This window comes from Phoenix dactylifera, chromosome 18 (genome assembly GCF_051530095.1).
Source record: "Phoenix dactylifera cultivar Ajwa chromosome 18, Ajwa_hap1_PhDact_Kaust_v1.1, whole genome shotgun sequence".
NCBI lineage: Eukaryota > Viridiplantae > Streptophyta > Magnoliopsida > Arecales > Arecaceae > Phoenix > Phoenix dactylifera.
Genome location: NC_143207.1, coordinates 101,246 through 124,738, shown reverse-complemented (window position 1 = coordinate 124,738; position 23,493 = coordinate 101,246). Strand labels below are relative to the sequence as shown.

Sequence of the window (23,493 nt, the reverse complement as noted above, 5' to 3'; positions counted from 1 at the left end):
CTATGGGATCTGCTAGAGTAATTGCGGACCCTGGGCTTCTCTTGAATTGGAGTGCCCCTGAAATCCCATGGCCTGCCACTCTGACTTCTATCTGATCTGGATCTCATCAGGTCAGCCCTTTCTCTATCAGATCTTTTCAATTCAGCCTCTACTCTCAAGGCTCTGTCCAAAATATCCATATAGCTGGTAATTAACTGTGAAGATGTCCGGGACCTGATCTCATGTCTAAGCCCTTGTTCGAACCGGTTGGCTCTACTCATATCATCCTCCATGAACTAGGGGCAGCATCGACCCAGCTCATCGAACCTATTGACGTAATCCGAAACAGTCATATGCTCGGACTGAGTCAGCGATAAAAACTCATTCTGCTTCATTTGCCTAACTGAGTCCGAAAAGTACTTAGCATAAAATATTCTCTTAAAATCTCCCCAGGCCGTTCCGTTGACCTCATATGCTGTCTCCATAGCAGTCCACCAAGAGTCAGCACTCCCCCTTAGCATGGAGATAGCTAATTTGACTTTTACCTCCTCGGAAAATTGGAGTAACTCATACATCTTCTCCAGTTCCCGGATCCAGGCCTCAGCTATCATGGGATCGGACCCACCATTAAACATCGGTGGACTCAGCCTACGGAACCTCTCGTAATAGGATTCTATCGGCTGTACAGGTTGGGCAGCTAACTGCATCTGCTGCTGTTGCTCAAGCAGTTGTGCTATTAACTGGTACACTCCTGCTAAATCTGCCTGGGTTGCTATGGAGTGTGGAGTAGTTTGTGAAATTGATTGGCTATCAGGGTCCGGAGAAGGTGCCCTTATTTCTCTTTCATCCTCCATGTTGCTTACGACTACCTAGCAGTCAAGAATTTATGATGAGTTTACATAAATTATCTTTTAACATAGTGAAATAGCAAAAACCATCAAAGAGATCACATAGTCATATCATAATAAATCTGAGAATCTACAATATTCACCTTCTCTTATTAACACAAATCTTCATTATTGAAAAATCTAGTCTCCCATCACAGTCAATATTTTTGACCAATTTAAATTGATTCGATCCACTATACTTTCGCTACACAACTCTGATCAATATCCTCCGAATTTATTAATTGACTTTCTGTCAAAATATAAATCTTGATTGTAAACTGAATGATATACAATTTTGTCTCAAGTAGAGCCAAAAAGAACTCTTAAGTCTCATCCCCAAATATATTTTACAGAATCGTATATGACTCATAAAATAACATATAGAAAAATCCTACGCTCCATAGTATAATCCTATACTTAATCCTGACTCACCCTATTGCTTTGACATGACTCTTCTTAACCTTTGCTCTGATACCACTTCTTGTCACGACCCCCGCCCCGTTCCCGGCGGGCCACCGCGACGGTCCTAGGGTGCGGGTAGGCATAAGGCCACCAGCCACCGCGTAGAACCCTACTACCTATCAATCATCAATAGATCTTGAAAAATTTGGTATGATACATGCACAAAATGATCACTTTTCCTATAGTGACATGTCAGGATTATCTCAATACATACAACACACTACCTGTCAGAGCAGCAATCACATAATCTGTCACATAATAAACCTGGATAATATATAGCAATACATTATCACAGGCACACAACTGATCTGCACACATATATATATATACCTGCTTCCCAATCCATCCATGGTCAAACCCATATCCACAATAGGATCTATGACTGTAACTATGCACTATATATAATAGAAGGTTTATAATACACCAAAAGGTATAAACCTCTATCTACATTATACTATACTATACTATACTATACTATACTATGGAGCGGCACAGCTAGCAGGCAATCTCTAACCCTGCTCTTCTCTATACAATACCTGCCCTGCAATCAAAAACACCAAACTGGGGAGTGAGTATATAAATACTCAGTGAGTGGAGTAGAGAGTACTATGCACATGAGACAAGATATAATCATAGCTCGAGGTGAAATCTCAAGATCAATAACAAGATGAACATGAACTCAACATAAAGAATATGGAGTAAATCATCAATATCACCACAATTACAATCAACTCATCTGAAGCATATATGGAATAATCGAGTAAACATATATACTACTCATGAATATATTCAACAGATCATAATGCTGGAATATACAAATCAGGTGTCAATATGCTGAATCATCAACAAGACAGCTATTGGGAGGTGGGTTTTACGCCCCAGGCGAACCAGCAACAACTCCCTACTGTCACATGCATATGCAGGATAAGATACCATACCAATAATATAAATGCTAGATAGCTATCGGGAGGTGGGTTTTACGCCCCAGGCGAACCAGCAACAACTCCCCAGTATCACATTCATATGCAGAATAAGACACCATACTGATAATATAAATGCAAGCCAGTATCCAGAACAGAAATCCATCTCACATTTATATACTAAACGGCACCTCGCGGAAATTCTACATCCGCGGAAAGCCATACTGCACCTCGCGGGGTCTTACTATGTCCGGCGGCAAGCAGAATATAAGTCGTAGGACTGGCCAATCCTACGCCTAGGGCCGTGTCCCCCCCTAGGAAGGGACTGGGCTCCGCCCACCCAGAAGGCTACTATGTGCACAAAGGCCGATGTTCAACCCCATCGACTATAGGTGTCCTGCAGATACTGTCAAGCCATGCATGAATGCCATAATGCACCTTCCCAATACTCTACTAAAAGGAGCATAATTAAGACTACCACTCACTCGACTCCGTCCCAATCATAAACTAACATCAGGTTTGGGAGTGAGGGGTCAAGGGTGTGCAATGCAACTCAATATACCACTGAAATGGGCTCTACAAATCTTTGAAATAGAGGAAATGAAATCAATTTACAAAAGAAGTCATTTCACAATTCAGATCCAATTTAATTACTCATAAAGGAGTATAATCAAGGCTACCACTCACAAGTCTTTGAAATGGAGGAAATGAAATCAATTTACAAAAGAAATCATTTCACAATTCAGATCCAATTTAACTACTCATAAAAGAGTATAATCAAGGCTACCACTCACAAGTCTTTGAAATAGAGGAAATGAAATCAATTTACAAAAGAAGTCATTTCACAATTCAGATCCAATTTAATTACTCATAAAGGAGTATAATCAAGGCTACCACTTACAAGTCTTTGAAATAGAGGAAATGAAATCAATTTACAAAAGAAGTCATTTCACAATTCGGAATCAATTTGATTACTCATCAACCCCTCGTAATTCCTCTCAATGTTCCCTCAAATGCATGTACAGAATAATCAAGCATGGAGAATCAAGATTATAGAGGAATCTACTACAATATCAATCAATATGCACAAGTGGAATCAATTCACACTTGGCGGTATTCATGAAAATGAATTAAGGATGCTCATGGTGCAAAGTACATGACTCCCACTCACCTGCCAATCCGGCACGGCCTCGATACGCCTCTAGAATTTTACAGTAGGCAGCAGGGGACTTTCTTCCTCTTGTTCCCTAGCTTCTTGCCCAACTGTGACATGCATTTACAATATATTTAGTTTTGTATCAAGGGTTATAATCTACGTGCCAATTATAATATAGGGAACTTTAATTGATTCAACTCCCCCGTTCCCTAAATCTTTTCTTTTCTTTCTCTTTTTCTTTTTCTATTAATTAACTCATCATTTATGTGTATTAGGGACTCCCTTGCACGAGTACAAGGTCCCTTTTAGCTTGATCTAGGCTTAATACCCTATTATAGCATGAAATCCCCTATTTTCCACTCGGATGAACAGTAACCCGGACCGACAGCCGGTTACTTCATCCCGGGTTTGATCCACTTTCCAGACTCCAAATTTGATGAAATTTTTACCTAACATTCTACACTCATAGGGGATTTCAAAAAGGTAACATGCATTACTATCGGAGGCCGTTTGACCCCCTAAATAATTTGCCAAAGTTGGGACTTTGACACGATTTTTCCGTAGTGCCGGAAAAATTTGTCGAAATCCGATTCTTCCCCTTTTAACACCCTTTACAACTATCATCTACCCTTTCTATAGCATAAATTCTTTAGAATACTAGGTAGGGATGGGTATTTACCTTTTTCTTCTTGTGAAACTTGGGTCCTTGCGTAGAAGGGAAGGAGATCTACACTTTTTCCTTCAGCAGGCAGCGCAACCGGAGCTTCCTTGCACCTCGAATCCCCTCCCTCTTTCTTCTTCTTCTTCTTCTTTTTCTTCTTTTCTCTTTTTCCCTCTCTCTGTTTCCACGCCTGAGACCTCCTCTCTCTCTCTGTCTCAATTTCCTCTTCTCAGCTAACCCACCGCCAGACAACCCCCATTTAAGTCAAATCAAACTCTGAAAATTCCCATTTTGCCCTTGCCACTTCAACGGATCTACAGTTATGCCATTAACTTTTGATTCCTTCCCATTTTACCCCTTATATCAATTTTAAAGGACTATTCTATCCTTTTTTATATAAAAAAAAAATTGGGGTTATTACAGTCAGCGTCTCCTGCAGTGTGTCCAGCTTGGCGATGAGCACATTCGCCAAGCGCTCGGCCCCCTGACTGGTGGTGCCCATATCCTGTCGGACGTCATCGCGCATCTGCCGTGTGGTGCGTGTGACATCACTCATGCTAGAGAACTGGGCTTGAATCAGGGTCCTGACATTGTAGATCTCTTCCCGCAGATGGGCCGTCATCTCGGTCACGGCGGACAGGGAAGGAACCAATGCCGAAGAGGGTGCAGGGGAGGGAGCAGTCACTGGACCTCGGAGCTCCCTCAGCAGGTCGTCCCGAAGATCCCTCACTATCTCCTGCCGCAACTCCCGGAGCTGCTCAGGAGAAATGCGAACCTCCATGGGCTGAGTAGGTGGAGCTGAGGAGGAGGGTCCGGCTGAGGTGGTGGGAGCAGAGGTGGAGGGAAAGGTAGGGTAGTCTGAATCTGGGTCAGGACTGGGGGAGTGTCTGGTAGTATGTGTGGAGGTAGATGGTTTCCTAACCCAGTTTCCCTCTACCTTACGAAACTCCATCCTGTGTAGGGTTTCCGCACGCATGCGATCTGTCCATCGCAATGCGCGAGAGGGTTCCCCCTCAGGAATAGGGATCTCGGACTCCCTAAAGATAAGAGTAAACATCATCCCATAAGGGAGGGTGAGCCTAGGTCTATCTAGTGGCTCACACAAGTATCTATAGATCATCTTTGGAAAGTTGATAGGAGTGTCCTGGAGAATATAGTACATGAGGGCTAGGTTCCTCTCAGACACAAAATCAAATCGGCCAGTCTTAGGGAACAATGACCGAGAAAGGATGCTCAGGAGGAGCCGCATCTCAACTGAAAGTGAGCTAGCGGACACCTCATCTAAGGGAGACTGAGGTGGATATCCTAGAATGGCCGTAAGGGCCTCAGTCCTATCTTCGGGGTGTGTGGGAGCCACTCCTACTTGTGGAAGGTGGAGGATTTGGGCTATGAAATCCTCGGAAATAAACAATGGGACACCGGCTACGGTTCCCTCTATTCCCCCATTGCCCCTATGGACAGTACCATAAAACTCTCTAACTAGGCCAGGGTATGTGGGGAGATCTAATGAACAAAAATACTCTAAACCCTGGGCCCGCAACCTCTCTCCTATGGTGAAGCCCTCCCGGGAGAGATAGTCAAAATCGACGTATCTCCCGGTGGAGACCGCCTTCCCGGCGCACGGCCGCGAGGGAACCTCCCTCGGCGGGGAACGAGCCGGAGGTTGTGGCATCGCGGGATCGTTCCGAGCCTTGGAACGTCGCTCGGTGCCGGTTGCGGGTTGGGGCCTCTTCCGGCTTGGGACAACGGTTTTACGAGGCATGGTCGACCTAGAATGGGGTAAAACGCTAATGGACGGTGGAAGGTCGACGGGAAAAACCTTAGGGACGGCCGGAGACGATCTAGGAGTCGGCTCTAGGGTTTGTGAACAGTGGCGGCGGTGAATAGAAGTGTTGAGCAAACGCTTGAATTAGGGTTAAAAAGTCGGATCCCGACTGCGAGTCGACTCCACTGAGTCGCGAGTCGACTCGACCTCGAGTCGACTCCGAGGTATGCGCGAGTCGACTCCCCTTATGCGCCTATTGACCTCGAGTCGACTCCCTATTGTATGCGAGTTGACTCTCCCTCTGCTGCCATCGATCTCGAGTCGACTCCCGTATATGTGCGAGTCGACTCCCCCTTACGAGCCGACTCTGAAACTTACTCGAGTCGTCTCTAACTCTGGCACGCACCTAAAAATCATGCTATGTTCGTCCCAAATGAGGGAAAATCACTAAGTTATGATCTGATTTGATGATCATTGAAAAGAAACTCTATATTAACAACAATCTAATCATCAAAATCAATGAACTAGTGGAAAATACCACTAGGATGGATCAATCACTCCTAATCCCCTCCTAAGCACACTAAATCTCTCTTCACTTAAGGGTTTTGTAAAAATATCAGCTAAGTGATCATCAGTGCAAACAAATTGAAGTGTCACATCACCATTCAGTACATGATCTCTTATGAAGTGATGTCTTATCTCAATATGTTTAGTTCTTGAATGCTGGATTGAATTTTTAGTTAGATTAATGGCATTTGTATTATCACAATTAATGGGAATTTTATTTTGTTTAATGCCATAGTCTTCAAGTTGTTGTTTAATCCACATGATTTGAGCACAACAACTCCCGGCCGCAACATATTCAGCTTCAGCAGTAGATAATGCAACCGAGTTTTGTTTCTTGCTAAACCAAGAGATTAAATTTTCTCCTAGGAGTTGACATGACCCGCTGGTGCTTTTTCTATCAAGTTTACAACCAGCAAAGTCTGAATCTGTGTATCCTATTAAGTTCAGGCTAGATTCTTTAGAATACCATAAGCCTATATTCTTTGTTCCTATTAGGTATTTAAAGATTCTCTTGACTGCAATTAGATGAGATTCCTTAGGATTAGACTGATATCTAGCACACATGCATATACTAAACATGATATCAGGTCTACTTGCAGTGAGATACAATAAAGATCCTATCATACCTCTATATAACTTTTGATCTACAGATTTACCTGATTCATCTTGATCTAATTTGCATGATGAGCTCATGGGTGTGCTGATTGGCTTGTTTCCCTCCATATCAAACTTCTTAAGCATCTCCTTGATGTATTTGGCTTGATTGATGAAGATGCCTTCTTCAGACTGTTTGATTTGAAGCCCGAGGAAGTAATTCAGCTCTCCCATCATGCTCATCTCAAACTCACTCTGCATCAAGTCAGCAAATTCTTCGCAGAGGCGATTGTTAGTAGCACCGAAAATAATATCATCAACGTAAATCTGCACTAATAACATATCTTTGTTTTTCTTCTTCAAAAATAGTGTTGTATCTACATTTCCCCTAGAGAATTCATGATCTAGTAGAAATTTGCTAAGTCTTTCATACCATGCTCTAGGTGCTTGTTTCAAACCATAAAGTGCTTTGTTCAATTTATATACATGATTAGGGTATTGATGATTTTCAAAACCAGGAGGTTGTTCTACATATACCTCCTCATTAATATACCTGTTGCTGGTGGTCCAAACCGTGAACGATTGGCACTGCGGTGTGAACGGGGTTCCGTCTGAGTTGTCTTGGTTGGTGTTGGCTGCGCTCCACCTTCCGCCAAGAAACCTGCAAACAAGCCTTGCACCACCACCAGGGTGGTGATGGCCCTCCGACGGTCAAGTCAGAGGAGATTGGAGGAGGAGGAGAGGTGATAATCGCAAGTAAGAGAGTGCTCTGGGAGATATTGCTCACCTCCCCCCTTTCTCCCCCCAGCCGCATATATACCTGGCTGGGGGGTCTCTCAGGGGGGTTCGTTATCGTGGGGCACGATGGTGTGGCCACTGACATGGCCGTTACAGGGCGTCGTGGAGCAGCACCGGGTACGGCCACGTCAGGGCATAGTGGGGCTCCGCTTTGTACGGCTGATGCAGGAGATCGTGGAGCAGCATCAGATACAGCCGTTGCAGGGAGTAGTGGAGCAGGAGGCCGCGGCGTGCCTCTGGGGAATAGCCTGTCGTTATCAAGAGATCTCCGACTCGGGGTCGGAGCGCTGGATCAAGGGGCAGCCGACTCGGGGTCGGGCTGCGGAGCCGAGGATATCCGACTCGGGGTCGGATTGCTGGATCAAAGGGCAGCCGACTCGGGGTCGGGCTGCGGAGCCGAGGATATCCGACTCGGGGTCGGATTGCTGGATCAAAGGGCAGCCGACTCGGGGTCGGGCTGCGGAGCCGAGGATATCCGACTCGGGGTCGGATTGCTGGATCAAAGGGCAGCCATAGTCTTCCTGGGCGCGCGTGCCGGTCACGTGGGGCATGGCGGCTTATTTCCCCCGTAACAGTAGCCCCCCACTTCCGAGCCTGGAACCAGAAGGGGAACAGGTGAAGGGAGTGATGTTTCGGGATTGCCGCCGTTCCTCGGAGAGGCGCGCGCGCTTCGAGCTCCCCGCCCTTTTTATGGCGTATGGCGGTTATTGCTGACCCGGCAGTCTGAGGATTTCGGCGGACATCCTTCCTTAATGGTGTCGATTCGCCTTTGGGGCGCGAGCGACCCTTCGGCAGCCAGGCGTCCTCTGGCGTCATTGAGGCGTCACTTGCCTTTCCGCCTATTTAATCGGGGGCCTTTCCCCGTCCGTCTTCTTCTTTACAGATATTTTCAAGTTTCCCCTTTGCGCCGCTGTTGCTGCCGTCGGACTGTTCGCTCGTTTCTCCTTTGGCGCTCTCGGAGCCGCTCTTACCTCTTTTCCGGTGAGTTTTCCCCATTCTTCAGCTTAGGGCTCTCCATATTTTCCCCTCTTATACTAGTGTACTCCAGTCGCTCCGGTCTTTCCCCCCTTCCTGTCCCCGTCCTGACCGTAGGTTTATTGGCCATTAGGAATGGGCGAAGTGAGGGCAGACCAAATTAAGTCGGAGCTGGTCGCCACAGACTTAGACAGACTCGTGGCTCGGTACCACCTTCCCGAGGCCTGCAACGCCACGCTCCCGGGGCCTGAGGAGAGGATGTCCCATCCTCCTCCAGGGAAGATCGCCATCAATGAGGGCATTCTCCAGGCCGGGTTCCGCTTTCCCCCTTCGGACTTGGTCATGCAGGTGCTACGGGGTTTAAGAGTGGCACCGACGCAACTGGTGCCGAACTCGTGGCGGGCCCTGACGGTCTTCCAGGCTCTCTGCCGTATGCACGAGATCCCCGCCACCCTGAATGTTTTTTGGGAGTTCTACAGCCTGAGCGGCCACCCCCAGGACAAAGGGTGGTGGTGCTTCGCAGCGCGGCGAGGATGCGGCCTTGTCAAGGAGGCTCCTACCTCCATTCACAAATGGAAGGAGCGCTTCTTTTTTGTTGATGCAGATCCCTCTTGGGAAATCAGGGCGACCTGGGAGACCCCGATGAAGTCTCCGATCGGCCTATCGAGACTGTCAAGGGAGGAGTCCGATGGCTTGGCCGCCTTGAAGGGGTTGGTTGCCGAGGGCCAGCTCCCCCCGGTGGCCCGCCTTATTTCCGAGGATACTTTGGTGAATGTCGGTCTGAGCTCGGTCCCCACCGACCGTGAGTCCGCCACCGATTCTTTCTTGACTTTTTCCCTTCTTTCGTCCCGTTCTTTCCTTTGGTTTCTCCGTCTCCGACTATCCCGTCCTTTTTGCAGAGATCGACGACGTCATGCGGTCGGTGAAGACAAAGGCTGTTGGTAGGGCGTCCCTGCTGGAAGCAGCCCAGAGGAGGAAACGAGCTCTTCCGAGCGGGGCCCCACCGGCGAAGAAGTCCCGTAAGGAGGTGCCTCCGACGCCGACCGACGAGTCCGGGCCCACCGATCAGGGAGACGTCGTGGGCACGGACCGGCAGCTGACGCTGTATCAGCCCTCCGGTGGTAAGATTGCCGCTACTCCGGAGGTATCATCCGAGCCTGCCCGAGACGGACGGGTCGGACGTGATCGGTCCCCGACCCGGCCTTCGACTCGGTCGGCTCCTGATGACTCGAGGAGGGACGCGCCGAGGCCCCGACCGAGCGGGACCCTATCAATTCCTGGGGTGACCCCCGCCCCGAGCGCGATCGGCCGGACTCTTCCCCAGGCGATGGATAGGGGTAAGGCTGCAGAACCACCGTCCGGCTCTGGGGAGAAATCGGGGTCTGCCTTCACTACCGATGGCGCCCGAAATCTCATCGAAGCAGTGCTGCTGGAGAAGGACCGTCGGCGGGTCCGGGAGTTGGAGGTCTCTGACGTTGGGGCTGCCAGCTGTGTCTGTCTTATGTCGGTGAGTGTTCTTCTGGCCGCTTTTCACCATTTATTGGCTCTGTTGTTCTCCGCCTGACTCCCTTATTTTTCCTATTTCTTAGCTCGCCCAGTACATGATCCGTCTGGAGGAGTGCTACAAGGAACAGGCGGGGCTTCTGGCGAAGGCCGAGGACCGGCTGAAAGCAGTGGAAAAGGGAGGCCAGGCTGTGGCAGGCAGGACAACCGGGGACTTCGAGGCGAGGCTCCGGGAGGCCGAAGAGCGGGCACTCGGCTTTGCTGCCCTCGAGAGGCAGCTGTTGGAGGCTCAGGAGCTTGCCTCGGGTCTCGAGGGCGAGGTCAAGAAGGCGGATGAGCGGGCCGAGAAGCAGTCCCGGAAGGCTGCCGACTATCGGGAGAGGTGGGAGAAGGCCCAGCGGTCAGCCGACAACGCCCGCGACCGAATTCGGTCTCTTGAAGCTAAGCTGGGCGAATTGGAGTCGGCCTTGGAGAAGTCCCGTGCGAGCGATCAGGAGCTTCATTCGCGCCTGACGGAGGCTGAGGCTGCTCGCATTGCTGCCGAAGCGAAGCACAAGGAGGCTCGGGCTGAGCTGCTGAGGGTCTCCACCGAGGCGGAAGGCCGGATTGTGGCGAAGGTCTTGGAGGCGAAAGCCCAGATTATGGAGCGGGCAGAGGCGGCACTGGCCGAGAGGAGTGCGGAAATCGGGCGTCAGGCGGTAGAGGCTTATCGCCAGTCCGCCGAGTTCGCTCATGATATGTCGGAGGCAGTACAGACCTATCGTCAGTCCGACGAGTTTGTCCGTGACGCGTCGGACGCGGGGGCCGAAGCCTTTATCTTAGGCTTCGAGGAGGGCCTGGCAAGGGTGTCGGCTAAGTACCCCGAAGTTGACCTGAGCGAGATTTCCCTTCTCGACTCCTCTCCGGCGCCATTGCCTGCTGGTTCTCCTGCTGCTTCCCTACCTCCTGCGGACGAGCCCGACGTTCCCGACCCGGGAGTTCCTCCAAGCTGACCTCTTGTACCTTTCGTTGTCTTCTCTTTTTTTTGTATACCGGGGTTTTACCAAATTGTATGGGCCTCGGCCTTGAAACAATGAAAATTAATGCAAGTTGAATGTTTCTTCATCTCGCCTTCGTCCTTCTTTTTCTTTTAACTCTCGGTAGCGTCTTGCTGACTCCTGGCTCCCGAAATTCTTCCGGCGCTAGGCCAGGCATCCGAGGGTTAGGCCTCAGGAAACTCTTCCGGCGCTAAGCCAGGCATCCGAGGGTTGGGCCTCGGGAAATTCTTCCGGCGCTAAGCCAGGCATCCGAGGGTTAGGCCTCGGGAAATTCTTCCGGCGCTAAGCCAGGCATCCGAGGGTTAGGCCTCAGGAAACTCTTCCGGCGCTAAGCCAGGCATCCGAGGATTAGGCCTCGGGAAATTCTTCCGGCGCTAAGCCAGGCATCCGAGGGTTAGGCCTCGGGAAATTCTTCCGGCGCTAAGCCAGGCATCCGAGGGTTAGGCCTCAGGAAACTCTTCCGGCGCTAAGCCAGGCATCCGAGGGTTAGGCCTCAGAAAATTCTTCCGACGCTAAGCCAGGCATCCGAGGGTTAGGCCTCAGGAAATTCTTCCGGCGCTAAGCCAGGCATCCGAGGGTTAGGCCTCAGGAAACTCTTCCGGCGCTAAGCCAGGCATCCGAGGGTTAGGCCTCAGGAAATTCTTCCGGCGCTAAGCCAGGCATCCGAGGGTTAGGCCTCAGGAAATCCTTCCGGCGCCAAGCCAGGCATCCGAGGGTTAGGCCTCAGGAAATTCCACTCGTTGGTCGACCAAGGCTGACGCATGCCGAGGCAACTGGTCGGGGCTTCAGGCTAGTCTGCTCCCGGGATGGTCATCGGGTTAGCCTGGCATCCGAGGGCCGAGCCTCGGGACCTTCCACTCGTTGGTCGGCCAAGGCTGGCGCAAGCCGAGGCGACCGGTCGGGGCTTCCGGCTAGTCTGCTCCCGGCATGATCATCGGGCTAGCCAGGCATCCGAGGGCCGTCAAGCCTCAGGAAATTCCGCTCGTTGGTCGGCCAAGGCTGGCGCAAGCCGAGGCGACCGGTCGGGGCTTCAGGCTAGTCTGCTCCCGGGATGATCGTCGGGTTAGCCTGGCATCCGAGGGTTGTCAAGCCTCAGGAAATTCCGCTCGTTGGTCGGCCAAGGCTGGCGCAAGCCGAGGCGACCGGTCGGGGCTTCAGGCTAGTCTGCTCCCGGGATGATCGTCGGGTTAGCCTGGCATCCGAGGGTTGTCAATCCTCAGGAAATTCCGCTCGTTGGTCGGCCAAGGCTGGCGCAAGCCGAGGCGACCGGTCGGGGCTTCAGGCTAGTCTGCTCCCGGGATGATCATCGGGTTAGCCTGGCATCCGAGGGCCGAGCCTCGGGGCATTCCGCTCGTTGGTCGGCCAAGGCTGGCGCAAGCCGAGGCGACCGGTCGGGGCTTCAGGCTAGTCTGCTCCCGGGATGATCGTCGGGTTAGCCTGGCATCCGAGGGTTGTCAATCCTCAGGAAATTCCGCTCGTTGGTCGGCCAAGGCTGGCGCAAGCCGAGGCGACCGGTCGGGGCTTCAGGCTAGTCTGCTCCCGGGATGATCATCGGGTTAGCCTGGCATCCGAGGGCCGAGCCTCGGGGCATTCCACTCGTTGGTCGGCCAAGGCTGGCGCAAGCCGAGGCGACCGGTCGGGGCTTCCGGCTAGTCTGCTCCCGGGATGATCATCGGGCTAGCCAGGCATCCGAGGGCCGTGCCTCGGGAAATTCCGCTCGCTGGTCGTGCGCTTGTCGCTCGCTGCCCGACGGGGTTTCTCCGTGGCCAGCCGCGATCATGTTTCTCCTTTTCTCTAAGCATTGCCTGGGGGAACACGAGAAGGGCATTAAACGCTAATTAATGCGTTACCTGGGAAATCGGATCACCAGCTGCTGATTGCGAGGAGTGTTAGTTGAGCGGCCGCGATACGCGGGTTCTTCGAGGAGGATACGGCCTGGGCGCGAGCGGAGATATGTGGACCTAGGGGTACATGACACCCGGATTGTCCTGCACAAAGAATGCGGTTTAAGGAGAATGACGCTTAGGAAATCGCGGGGAGATACGCCTCGGGAGTCGGAACGGCTCCGGTTTCAATGCGCCTGCATTTATTGGAGCCACCCGCATCGGAACGACCAGGGGGCCGCAGTTTCGGCTATAAATACAGGTGCAGGTACGATGGAGTTTGCCAAGCCGGAGCTGTTCAGGTTGCCATGGATCGCGGACCTCCTCCTTGGCATATGACTGAGAGACTCCTGTTGAAGGAAAGGGGAGACGCTCCCCTTGCGACTTCAGCCAACTAGCCGTTTCATCTGGGATCAACAAGGAGGGTCTTCCCGGCGGAGCTCCGCTCTAGGCGTTTCATCCGGGATCAGATCTCCCCTCCTTGAAGTCCAGCCTCCCGATTGAGCTCTGCACCAGACGCTCAGTCCGGGACCGCGCCTCCATATGCTCTTCCCCCTCGTATTCCTTCTCTTTCCTACCACTGGGGAGGATGGGAATATCCTTTGGAGGCGGCGTTCCCCTGGGGGCAGCGGGAGCTTCTTCCGCGGCGGCTCCTCGTCTTTTTGGTGAGGTGCTGGATGGCGCCTCCGGTTAGAAGCACCCACTTCCGGTGGGATTGCAGCTGCTTTGGGTTGAGGGTTTGGGATCCTCGGTCCTCAGCTCCACAGATTCTCCACCTCTTCTTTGCTTTCTTTACTCCCTAATTCCCCTCTGGGAATTCCTTGTAATCACACGAGCACGCCATTGTAACCAGAAATTATTGAAATGAAAAGTGTTGCACCTTTTCAAATTGTCTTTCTGGCCTTGTTGTTCTATTGGTAATACATCTGCAGGTTAGCGGAATTCCAGCCCCTTGGAATTTCTCGGCCGTCTAGGGCTTCCAACTGGTAGGAGCCAGGTCGGTTTACCCAACGAACTTTATACGGGCCTTCCCAATTCGGCGCTAGCTTCCCACCTTCCGTAGGTTGAGATGCCTTAGCTCGCCTCAGCACCAGATCTCCAATTCTGAAAAGCTTCGGTCGGACTTTGGAGTTGTAATATCGGGCCACCCTCCGCTGATACATTGCCATCCGAACCTGCGCCATTTCCCTTGCTTCTTCCAAGAGATCCAGGTTCCCTCGGAGTTGCTCCGAGTTGGCCTCGGGTCGGTGTGCGGCTACCCGAGGTGAGGGAAGTCCGAGCTCTACGGGGACAACGGCTTCCGTGCCATAGGTTAGGCTGAAAGGCGTCTCCCCGGTAGGAGTCCGATGCGTGGTCCGATACGCCCAAAGGACATTCTCGAGTTCCTCGACCCAAGCTTGCCCCGTCCGTCCGATCCGCGCTTTGATACCTTGGAGGATTGTCCGATTTGTGACCTCGGCCTCGCCGTTGGTTTGGGGATGCGACACGGACGTGAACCGATGTTCGATCCCGAACTCCTCGCAGAAGTCTCGGAAATGCTTGTTATCAAACTGTCGACCGTTATCCGAGATGAGGACCCGAGGTACCCCAAATCGGACGATGATGTTCTTCTTTACGAACTTCCGGACTTGCGCCTCCGTGATGGTGGCCAGTGGCTCTGCCTCCACCCACTTGGTGAAGTAGTCGATGGCGACAATCAAAAATTTCCGCTGGGCCGAAGCGATGGGGAATGGTCTGAGGATATCCATTCCCCACTGTGCAAAGGGCCAGGGGGCGGTGATTGGCGCCAAGGGAACAGAGGGGACTCTCTGGATGTTGGCGTGGCGCTGGCAGGCGTCGCATTTCCGTACGTGATCCTTTGAGTCTTCCAATAAGGTCGGCCAATAGTAGCCTTGCCTCATGATCTTATGTGCCAGGGACCTAGCCCCCAGGTGCGATCCGCAGACGCCTTCGTGGACTTCGCTGAGGGCGTAAGCCGCTTCCGAAGGGCGGAGGCACCTTAAGAGGGGGGCGGTGAACGAGGTCCGATACAGCCTCCCTTCGTAGAGTACGTAGTGGGCGGACTTCATAACAAGTCGCCGAGCTTGATCTTCATCTTCGGGGAGGATCCCTTCGGCGAGGTAAGCTACAAGCGGGTCCATCCAAGATGGTTCCGGATCAATTGCCATTACCGCTTCAGCCTCGCCGATGCTCGGGGCATCTAGGGTCTTCAGGTATATCGCCCTTGACAAGTTGTGTGCCTCAGCGCCCACCAAGCGGGACAACCTGTCGGCCCTAGCATTTTCGCTCCTTGGGACCTGCTGAATGTCAATACTGCCGAGGTCGGGAATGAGTGCTTGCACCTTCCGGACGTAGCTCTGCATGGTCGGGCTCCGTGCCTCGAACTCCCTTCGAACCTGCCCGACCACCAGCTGGGAGTCGGTGAAGACCTTCAGACGCCGGATGCCGAGCTCCTTGGCGAGTTTGAGTCCCGTGACTAGGGCCTCGTACTCCGCCTCATTGTTGGTCACTGGAAATCCGAACCTCAAGGCATACTCGGCTATCACTCCATCGGGATTGGTAAGGACCAGCCCAGCCCCTCCACCTTCAGGGTTCGACGACCCGTCAATGTGGAGCGTCCAGATCGGGAGATCGAGGCTGGGTGTTTCCGGCGGCCTAGGTTCCGTCTCCTGCACAGTGCACTCAGCGAGAAAGTCCGCGAGCACCTGGGCCTTGATGGCGGGCCGGGGCTGGTAGCGGATGTCGAACTCACCAAGTTCTACTGCCCACTTCACCAGCCGTCCCGCATTCTCGGGATTGCTGAGGATCTGCCGCAGTGGTTGATCGGTCAAAAGGGTGACAGAATGAGCCTGGAAATAGGGGCGAAGCCTCCTGGTCGCAGTCAGCAGCGCGAAGGCGATCTTTTCAGCCTTCGTGTACCGCGTCTCGGCATCCCGGAGGACTCGGCTGGTGTAGTACACGGGCTTCTGAAGTTTTGCCTCTTCCCGAACCAGTACTGCGCTGACTGCGGTTGGGGAGACCGCCAAGTAAAGGTAGAGCATCTCCCCCTCTTGCGGCTTGGACAGCAGGGGAGGAGACGCCATGTACTCCTTGAGCTGGTCGAACGCCACTTGACATTCAGCCGTCCAGAGGAAGTCTTTCGGGCGCTTCAACACCTTGAAGAACGGTTGGCAGCGTTCGGCCGATTTTGCCACAAATCGTCCGAGCGCGGCGACCCTCCCAGCGAGCTCCTGAACCTCCTTCACTTTGGTCGGAGGGGACATATCTTGGATGGCCTTGATTTTGTCCGGGTTGGCCTCGATCCCCCGCTGGTTGACAATGAAGCCGAGGAACCTCCCGGCCGAAGCACCAAAGGCGCACCTCGCTGGGTTTAGCTTCATACGAAACTTCCGCAAGGTGGCGAAGGTCTCCTCCAGATCCGCAATGTGCTGATCCGCATGGCGGCTCTTTACCAGCATATCGTCCACGTACACCTCCATGTTCCGGCCGATCTGCTCCTTGAAGATTTTATTGACGAGGCGCTGGTAAGTAGCGCCAGCGTTCTTCAGACCGAAGGGCATTACCTTGTAACAGTACAGCCCCCTGTCTGTTATGAAGGCCGTTTTCTCCTCGTCCTGTGGAGCCATCATTATTTGGTTGTAGCCGGAGAAGGCGTCCATGAAAGACAGCAGCTGATATCCGGAAGTCGCGTCGACCAGTTGGTCTATTCGCGGGAGCGGAAAGCTATCCTTGGGGCACGCCTTGTTCAGGTCGGTGTAGTCGACGCACATCCTCCACTTCCCGCTCGCCTTCCGGACAAGTACGACGTTTGCCAGCCACTCGGGGTAGCTCACTTCCCTTATGAAACCTGCCTCCAAGAGTTTGTCTACCTCCTGGTCGACCACCCGGATCCGATCCGGGGCACAGTGTCTCTTCTTTTGCTTTACTGGTCGATGGGTCGGGTCGACGTTGAGGGCGTGAGAAATGACCTCCGGGTCGATCCCAGGTACATCGGCCGCCGACCAGGCAAACACATCAGCATTGGCTCGGAGGAATTCCACTAACCGGAGCCGAGCTTCCAAGTCGAGGTTGGCACCGACCCGGACCGTGCGGTCCGGGCGGCCTTCTTCGAGGGGAACTTCGATTACGCCCTCGGCCGGCTCCCCGTGCCGCAAGGCCACTTCGTCTCTGGCGTCAAGGGACTCGACGCTTAGGGCCTCCATGGGCTTCTTCCCTTTGAGAGTTGCTAGGAAACACTGCCGTGCGGTTGGTTGGTCACCTCGGACCTCTCCAATCCCGGCCGCCGTGGGGAACCGCATGAGCAAATGGTAGGTAGAAACCACCGCGCGAAGGGCGTTCAGTCCGGGTCGTCCGAGGATAGCGTTGTAGGCCGAGGGGACACGGACGACCAAGAACCCGAGTCGCACCGTGGCTTCTGCGGGTGCAACGCCCGCAGTCACAGGCAGCTCAATGACACCTTCGGCCGAGATAGCGTCTCCAGTGAATCCTATGAGGGGGGTGGATGTTTTGTGCAACAATTGTCGGGACAAGCTCATCTTTTGGAAGGCCTCGTAATACAAAATATCAGCTGAGCTTCCACTATCCACAAGAACACGCCTTACATCATAGTTCGCCATAGTGAGAGAGATCACCATGGCGTCATCGTGGGGAGTCTGAACCCCCTTTACATCTTCATCGCAAAAAGTGATTACATTTCCGACCCGCTGCCTCTTCGCGACGGCCACTCCTGATGCTTCCGCCGAGCCCCCTGCGTTCCTCACGGGCCGAGAGCAGCCCCCAGTGATGGTGTGGATCACTCCCGCAACGGGTCGATTCTGCTCCCGAGGCTCCTGAGGGGCCGGGTCGACCGGACGCGGGCCTGCCGGGGGACGTCGGTCGTTTACATATCGACCGAGACGCCCTCGGCGAATGAGAGCCTCGATCTCGTCCCGAAGCTGGAAGCAGTCTTCGGTATCGTGGCCGTGGTCTCGGTGGTACTCACAGTACGCCCGAGAAGGCCTCCTCCCAGGGATCTTCTTCATCTGCCTCGGGACCGGGAGGTCCTCCCGCCCCTTGACCTCCATGAGGATCTGGGCCCGGGGGGCCAGGAGTGGGGTGTACCGGTTGAAGCGTCGGTGCGGAGAACGAGGGCGTGTGGCGCCGTGGTTCCTTGCTGGTGACGGGCTTCTGCGCCGGCGTTGAGGCGTCGGGCTCCTCCTCTGGGGTGCCTCTTTTCGCCTTTTCTTTCCGGGCTTTAGAGGGGCCTCGGCGGCCTCCTTGTTCCGGTGGGATGCTGCCTCCTCGGCGTCTGCATACTGGTTTGCCCGAGATAACAGCTCCGGGAAGCTCCGCGGCAGGCATTTGTCCAGGGAGAAGGTGAGTCTGCCCTTCCGGAAGCCACGCTTCAGGGCTGAGAGAGCCACTTCCTGGCTCAGGTTCCGGACCTCCAGTGTAGCCTTGTTGAAGCGGGTGAGATAATCCCGCAGGCTTTCTCCCTCGTTTTGCCGGACATCAAAGAGGGAGTCGGAGACCAGTCGCCGCCTGCTACTAACGGCGAAATGGCTGATGAAGAAGCGGGTGAACTGGTCGAAGGACTGGATGGAGTTAGCCTCCAGGCCGGCGAACCATGCCCTTGCCGGGCCACGGAGGGTCGCCGGGAAGGCCTTGCAGAGGAGCGGATCCGATGCTCCATGGAGGAGCATAAGAGTCCTGAAACTCTCCACGTGGTCCCGCGGGTCCGCCGCCCCGTCGTAGGGTTCGATCGCCGGCATTTTGAACCCCGGCGGGTTCGGGGTCCGCAGGATCCTCGAGGCAAGCGCCGGCTGGGAGGAGATCTCCAAGTCAGCGAAGGGATCTTTGGAGTGGCCCTTCAGGACCTGGAGTTGTCTGTGGAGATCGTCCACCCGCCGGTCCAGAGAGCGCGACCGGTGGGTGGGGGACAAGGAGCGGCGCGAGGGGGACCGACTGGAGTGCGGGCCCCTCGAGGACTGGGGTGTCTGAGAACGCGCCCGGGTCCGCCTCTCGTACCCCGCACAGCTCCGATGAGAAGGTCCTGGCAGAATGGACCGTACTCGAGAATCCTCCTCGCGCCGGCGCTCCTCTCCATGGGAGAGGAAGGAGCGCGGGTTGTGAGGAAGAGGCGAGTGCTCGGGGGGCAGCGGCTCCTGAGCCCGTTGCGGCACCCGAGAGATCACACCCTGCAGGTTCTGCACTGCCTCCGCGAGGGTGCGAACCTGCTGGGCTAGCTGGTTGAACTGAGCAGCTTCGACCGTCTGAATGGGAGAAGGGGCGGTGGAGTGCTGCTGAGAGTGCGTTGGGGACGCAGCAGCCTCTCGGCCGGAGGCGCGAGAGGCTCCGCGACCGGAAGCATTGGAAGCTCCACGACCACCTCGCCGTGCCATTACGATCGTTCTAAGATTCGGGCCCTTCCTCTAGCGCCAACTGTTGCTGGTGGTCCAAACCGTGAACGATTGGCACTGCGGTGTGAACGGGGTTCCGTCTGAGTTGTCTTGGTTGGTGTTGGCTGCGCTCCACCTTCCGCCAAGAAACCTGCAAACAAGCCTTGCACCACCACCAGGGTGGTGATGGCCCTCCGACGGTCAAGTCAGAGGAGATTGGAGGAGGAGAGGTGATAATCGCAAGTAAGAGAGTGCTCTGGGAGATATTGCTCACCTCCCCCCTTTCTCCCCCCAGCCGCATATATACCTGGCTGGGGGGTCTCTCAGGGGGGTTCGTTATCGTGGGGCACGATGGTGTGGCCACTGACATGGCCGTTACAGGGCGTCGTGGAGCAGCACCGGGTACGGCCACGTCAGGGCATAGTGGGGCTCCGCTTTGTACGGCTGATGCAGGAGATCGTGGAGCAGCATCAGATACAGCCGTTGCAGGGAGTAGTGGAGCAGGAGGCCGCGGCGTGCCTCTGGGGAATAGCCTGTCGTTATCAAGAGATCTCCGACTCGGGGTCGGAGCGCTGGATCAAGGGGCAGCCGACTCGGGGTCGGGCTGCGGAGCCGAGGATATCCGACTCGGGGTCGGATTGCTGGATCAAAGGGCAGCCGACTCGGGGTCGGGCTGCGGAGCCGAGGATATCCGACTCGGGGTCGGATTGCTGGATCAAAGGGCAGCCATAGTCTTCCTGGGCGCGCGTGCCGGTCACGTGGGGCATGGCGGCTTATTTCCCCCGTAACAATACCCATTTAAAAATGCACTTTTTACATCCATTTGAAATAATTTGAAGTCCTTAGAGCATGCAAATGCTAGTAAAAGTCTAATTGCCTCAAGTCTGGCTACAGGAGCAAAGGTTTCATCAAAATCTATACCTTCTTCTTGATTATAACCCTTTGCTACTAGTCTAGCCTTATTCCTTATTACAATTCCATTTTCATCAAGTTTATTTTTATAAATCCATTTGGTACCTATAATTGAATATTCAGAAGGTCGTTCAACTAGATTCCATACCTTGTTTCTAGTAAATTGGTTTAATTCTTCTTGCATTGCGTTTATCCAATTTACATCTTTTTCAGCTTCTTCTATGTGTTTGGGCTCAAAATGTGAGATAAAAGCTAGATGATTATTTAAGTTCCTAAGAGATGCTCTAGTCCTAACAGGTTGAGATGGATCATCTAGAATTAATTCCTTAGGATGCCCGTGAGCAAACCTCCAAGCCTTAGTCAGCCCATGATCCACAATAGCCTCTTGGCTTGATGATGCATCTCCAATTAATTTTTGATTATTATCTTGTAATGTCATCTCATCAATCTTTTTTTCAAGAATTTTCGTATCATCATCAAAATTAACTCTCTTACTAGAAGAGGTATCACTAGCATCATCAAAAACAACATGTATGGATTCCTCTATAACTAGGGTTCTTTTATTAAAGATTCTATAGGCTTTACTAGTTGTAGAGTACCCCAAGAATATACCCTCATCAGATTTAGAATCAAATTTTCCTAGATTATCTTTTCCATTATTATGAACAAAACACCTACATCCAAAGACATGAAAATAGTTTACCTTTGGTTTTCTGTTTTTCCAAAGTTCATAAGGTGTTTTCTTTATAATGGGTCTCAATAGAACTCTATTTAATATATGACATGAAGTATTGATGGCTTCTCCCCAAAAGTACTTAGGGAGGTTACTTTCACACAGCATAGTTCTAGCCATTTCCTCTAGAGTTCTATTTTTCCTCTCCACAACTCCATTTTGTTGTGGTGTCCTAGGTGCAGAGAAATTATGAGTTATCCCCTTTTTACTACAGAACTCATCAAATAACTGATTTTCAAATTCGGTTCCATGGTCACTTCTAATTGCTATGACTGAAGTATCTCTAGTATTGGTTACTTCTTTATGAAATTTCTTGAAAACTGAAAATGCTTGATCCTTATGAGCTAAGAACATGACCCAAGTGTATCTAGAATAATCATCTACAATAACTAGACCATATTTATTTCCACCTAGACTTGTGGTTCTAGTTGGTCCGAATAGATCCATGTATAGTAGTTCTAGCGGTCTAGAGGTAGAGACACAATTTATAGATTTAAAGGAGTTCCTTGATTGTTTGCCAAATTGACATGCTTCACATATTTTATTCTTTTCAAATTTTAGTTTTGGCAAACCTATCACGGAATCTCTCTTAACTAGTTTTGATATTGTGTCCATGCTTGCATGACCTAACTTACGGTGCCATAACCAACTAGCATCATTATCCTTAGTTTCATTAACAACTAAACATGGGTTATGTTTGGCAAGATCCTCAAGGTCTACAACATACACATTCCCACGTCTTATTCCTTTAAAAACTAAACTATTGTCACTTGAGTTGGTTATGATGCATAGTGATGGTTTGAACAAAACATCAAAACCTCTATCACACAATTGGCTAATGCTAAGTAAATTATGCTTAAGACCATCAACATACCGAACATTATCAATAAAGGTTGAAGGAGTAATTTGTACCTTACCTATACCAATGATGTGACCTTGGTTATTGTCTCCAAACGTCACAGCACCTCCCTTCTTAGCTTCAAGGGTGAAGAATTGATCCTCGTCACCCGTCATGTGTCTTGAGCAGCCACTGTCCAAGTACCAACAGTTTTTGTCGACCTTGGCTGCAAGACACTCCTACACAAGCAAATCATATAGTTTTAGGTACCCAAGTTTTCTTGGGTCCTTCATGGTTAGTAATATTGGTTCCTTTTGGAATCCAAATCCTTTTAATTTTTCTTTTAGGTTTTCCTTTTCTATAATCGCACACATTTGCTTTATGTCCTAATGTTCCACAGCAAAAGCATGTTATTTTCTTAGTTTTGTTTTCTCCTGCTTTAATAAAGAAGTTACTAAGAAGTTTTTGCTTATTTTTAGGTTTATATCCTAAACCAGCTCTATTGAATATAGCTCGTTGACTATTAAGTATCATACTTAATTTTTCTGAACTATATGTAAATTTTTCAACCAAAGGTTTGTATTTTTCAAGTTCTTTAGTTAGTGTTTGTTTTTCCGTTTTTAGAATGTTCAAGTCTTTTGTGAGATTCTCGTTTAAGATTTGTTTATTGTTTTTAAGTTCTGAAATTTTCTTAGTTAGTTTTTCATTATCTTTACTCAAGGTATTAGTTTTTTGAATTAAGAGTTGGTTGCTTGTCTTAAGTTCTAAATTTTCTTTGTTGATAAGGTCCTTATCCTTAACTAATTTATCGTATTTATGTAGGTAAGATTGATTAGTTAGCTTTAGCTCTTTATTCTTAAGATTTATAGCCTTATATTCAATCATTAATTCATTAAATGCATCATACAGTTCATCAAAGGTAAAATCTAGATGCGTTTCGGATGTTACCTCATTTTCATTGGCCATGAAGCAGAAATTGGCCTTTTCTTCTTGTTCCTCATCCGATGATGATGATGCGTCGGAGTCCGATAGGGTGGAGACAAGGGCTTTCTTCTTCTTGTACTTGCTCCCCTTCTTTAGTAAAGGACACTCAGCTCTGATGTGCCCCGGCTTCTTGCACTCATAACATCCAATCCCCTCATTTTTCCTTTCCTTACCTTTATCCTTGCGATAGGAATTTGAGGGGCCTCTCCTTTGATGAAAGGACTTCTTTTGGTTGATGAATTTTCTGAACTTGCGCACGAGAAGAGCCTCATCATCATCTCCCTCATGATCTTCTTCACTGCTGCTACTGCAAGACAAGTCTTTGTTAGATGATGTAGATTTGAGAGCTATTACCTTTTTCTTATGGGAGGACTCTTCTTCGTTGTGTTGCTTCATTGTTAGCTCGTGCGTCATTAGGGATCCAAGAAGCTCCTCAAGAGGAAGCTTGTTCAAATCCTTTGC

The 23,493-nt window shown here is 51.4% G+C and overlaps 2 protein-coding genes across 2 annotated transcripts in view; both read left to right on the top strand.

Annotated features, from left to right (window-relative positions):
- LOC103697127 (DNA repair protein XRCC4) overlaps positions 1 to 23,493 on the top strand; it is a 52,330-nt gene that overhangs the window by 15,214 nt on the left and 13,623 nt on the right. The window lies entirely within an intron of this gene.
- LOC149750856 (uncharacterized) lies at positions 9,663 to 11,555 on the top strand. The gene is made up of 2 exons (XM_089928516.1): positions 9,663 to 10,271; positions 10,354 to 11,555. The coding sequence occupies exons 1-2, from the start codon at positions 9,678 to 9,680 to the stop codon at positions 11,257 to 11,259; spliced, it is 1,500 nt and encodes a 499-aa protein (XP_089784642.1). The 5' UTR covers positions 9,663 to 9,677; the 3' UTR covers positions 11,260 to 11,555.

Bases quoted from the DNA above. Each gene is read 5' to 3' on its own strand.
- LOC149750856 (XM_089928516.1), top strand. From the start codon at position 9,678: ATGCGGTCGGTGAAGACAAAGGCTGTTGGTAGGGCGTCCCTGCTGGAA. The intron at 10,272-10,353 runs GTGAGTGTTCTT...CCTATTTCTTAG, and splicing joins GCTGTGTCTGTCTTATGTCG to CTCGCCCAGTACATGATCCG.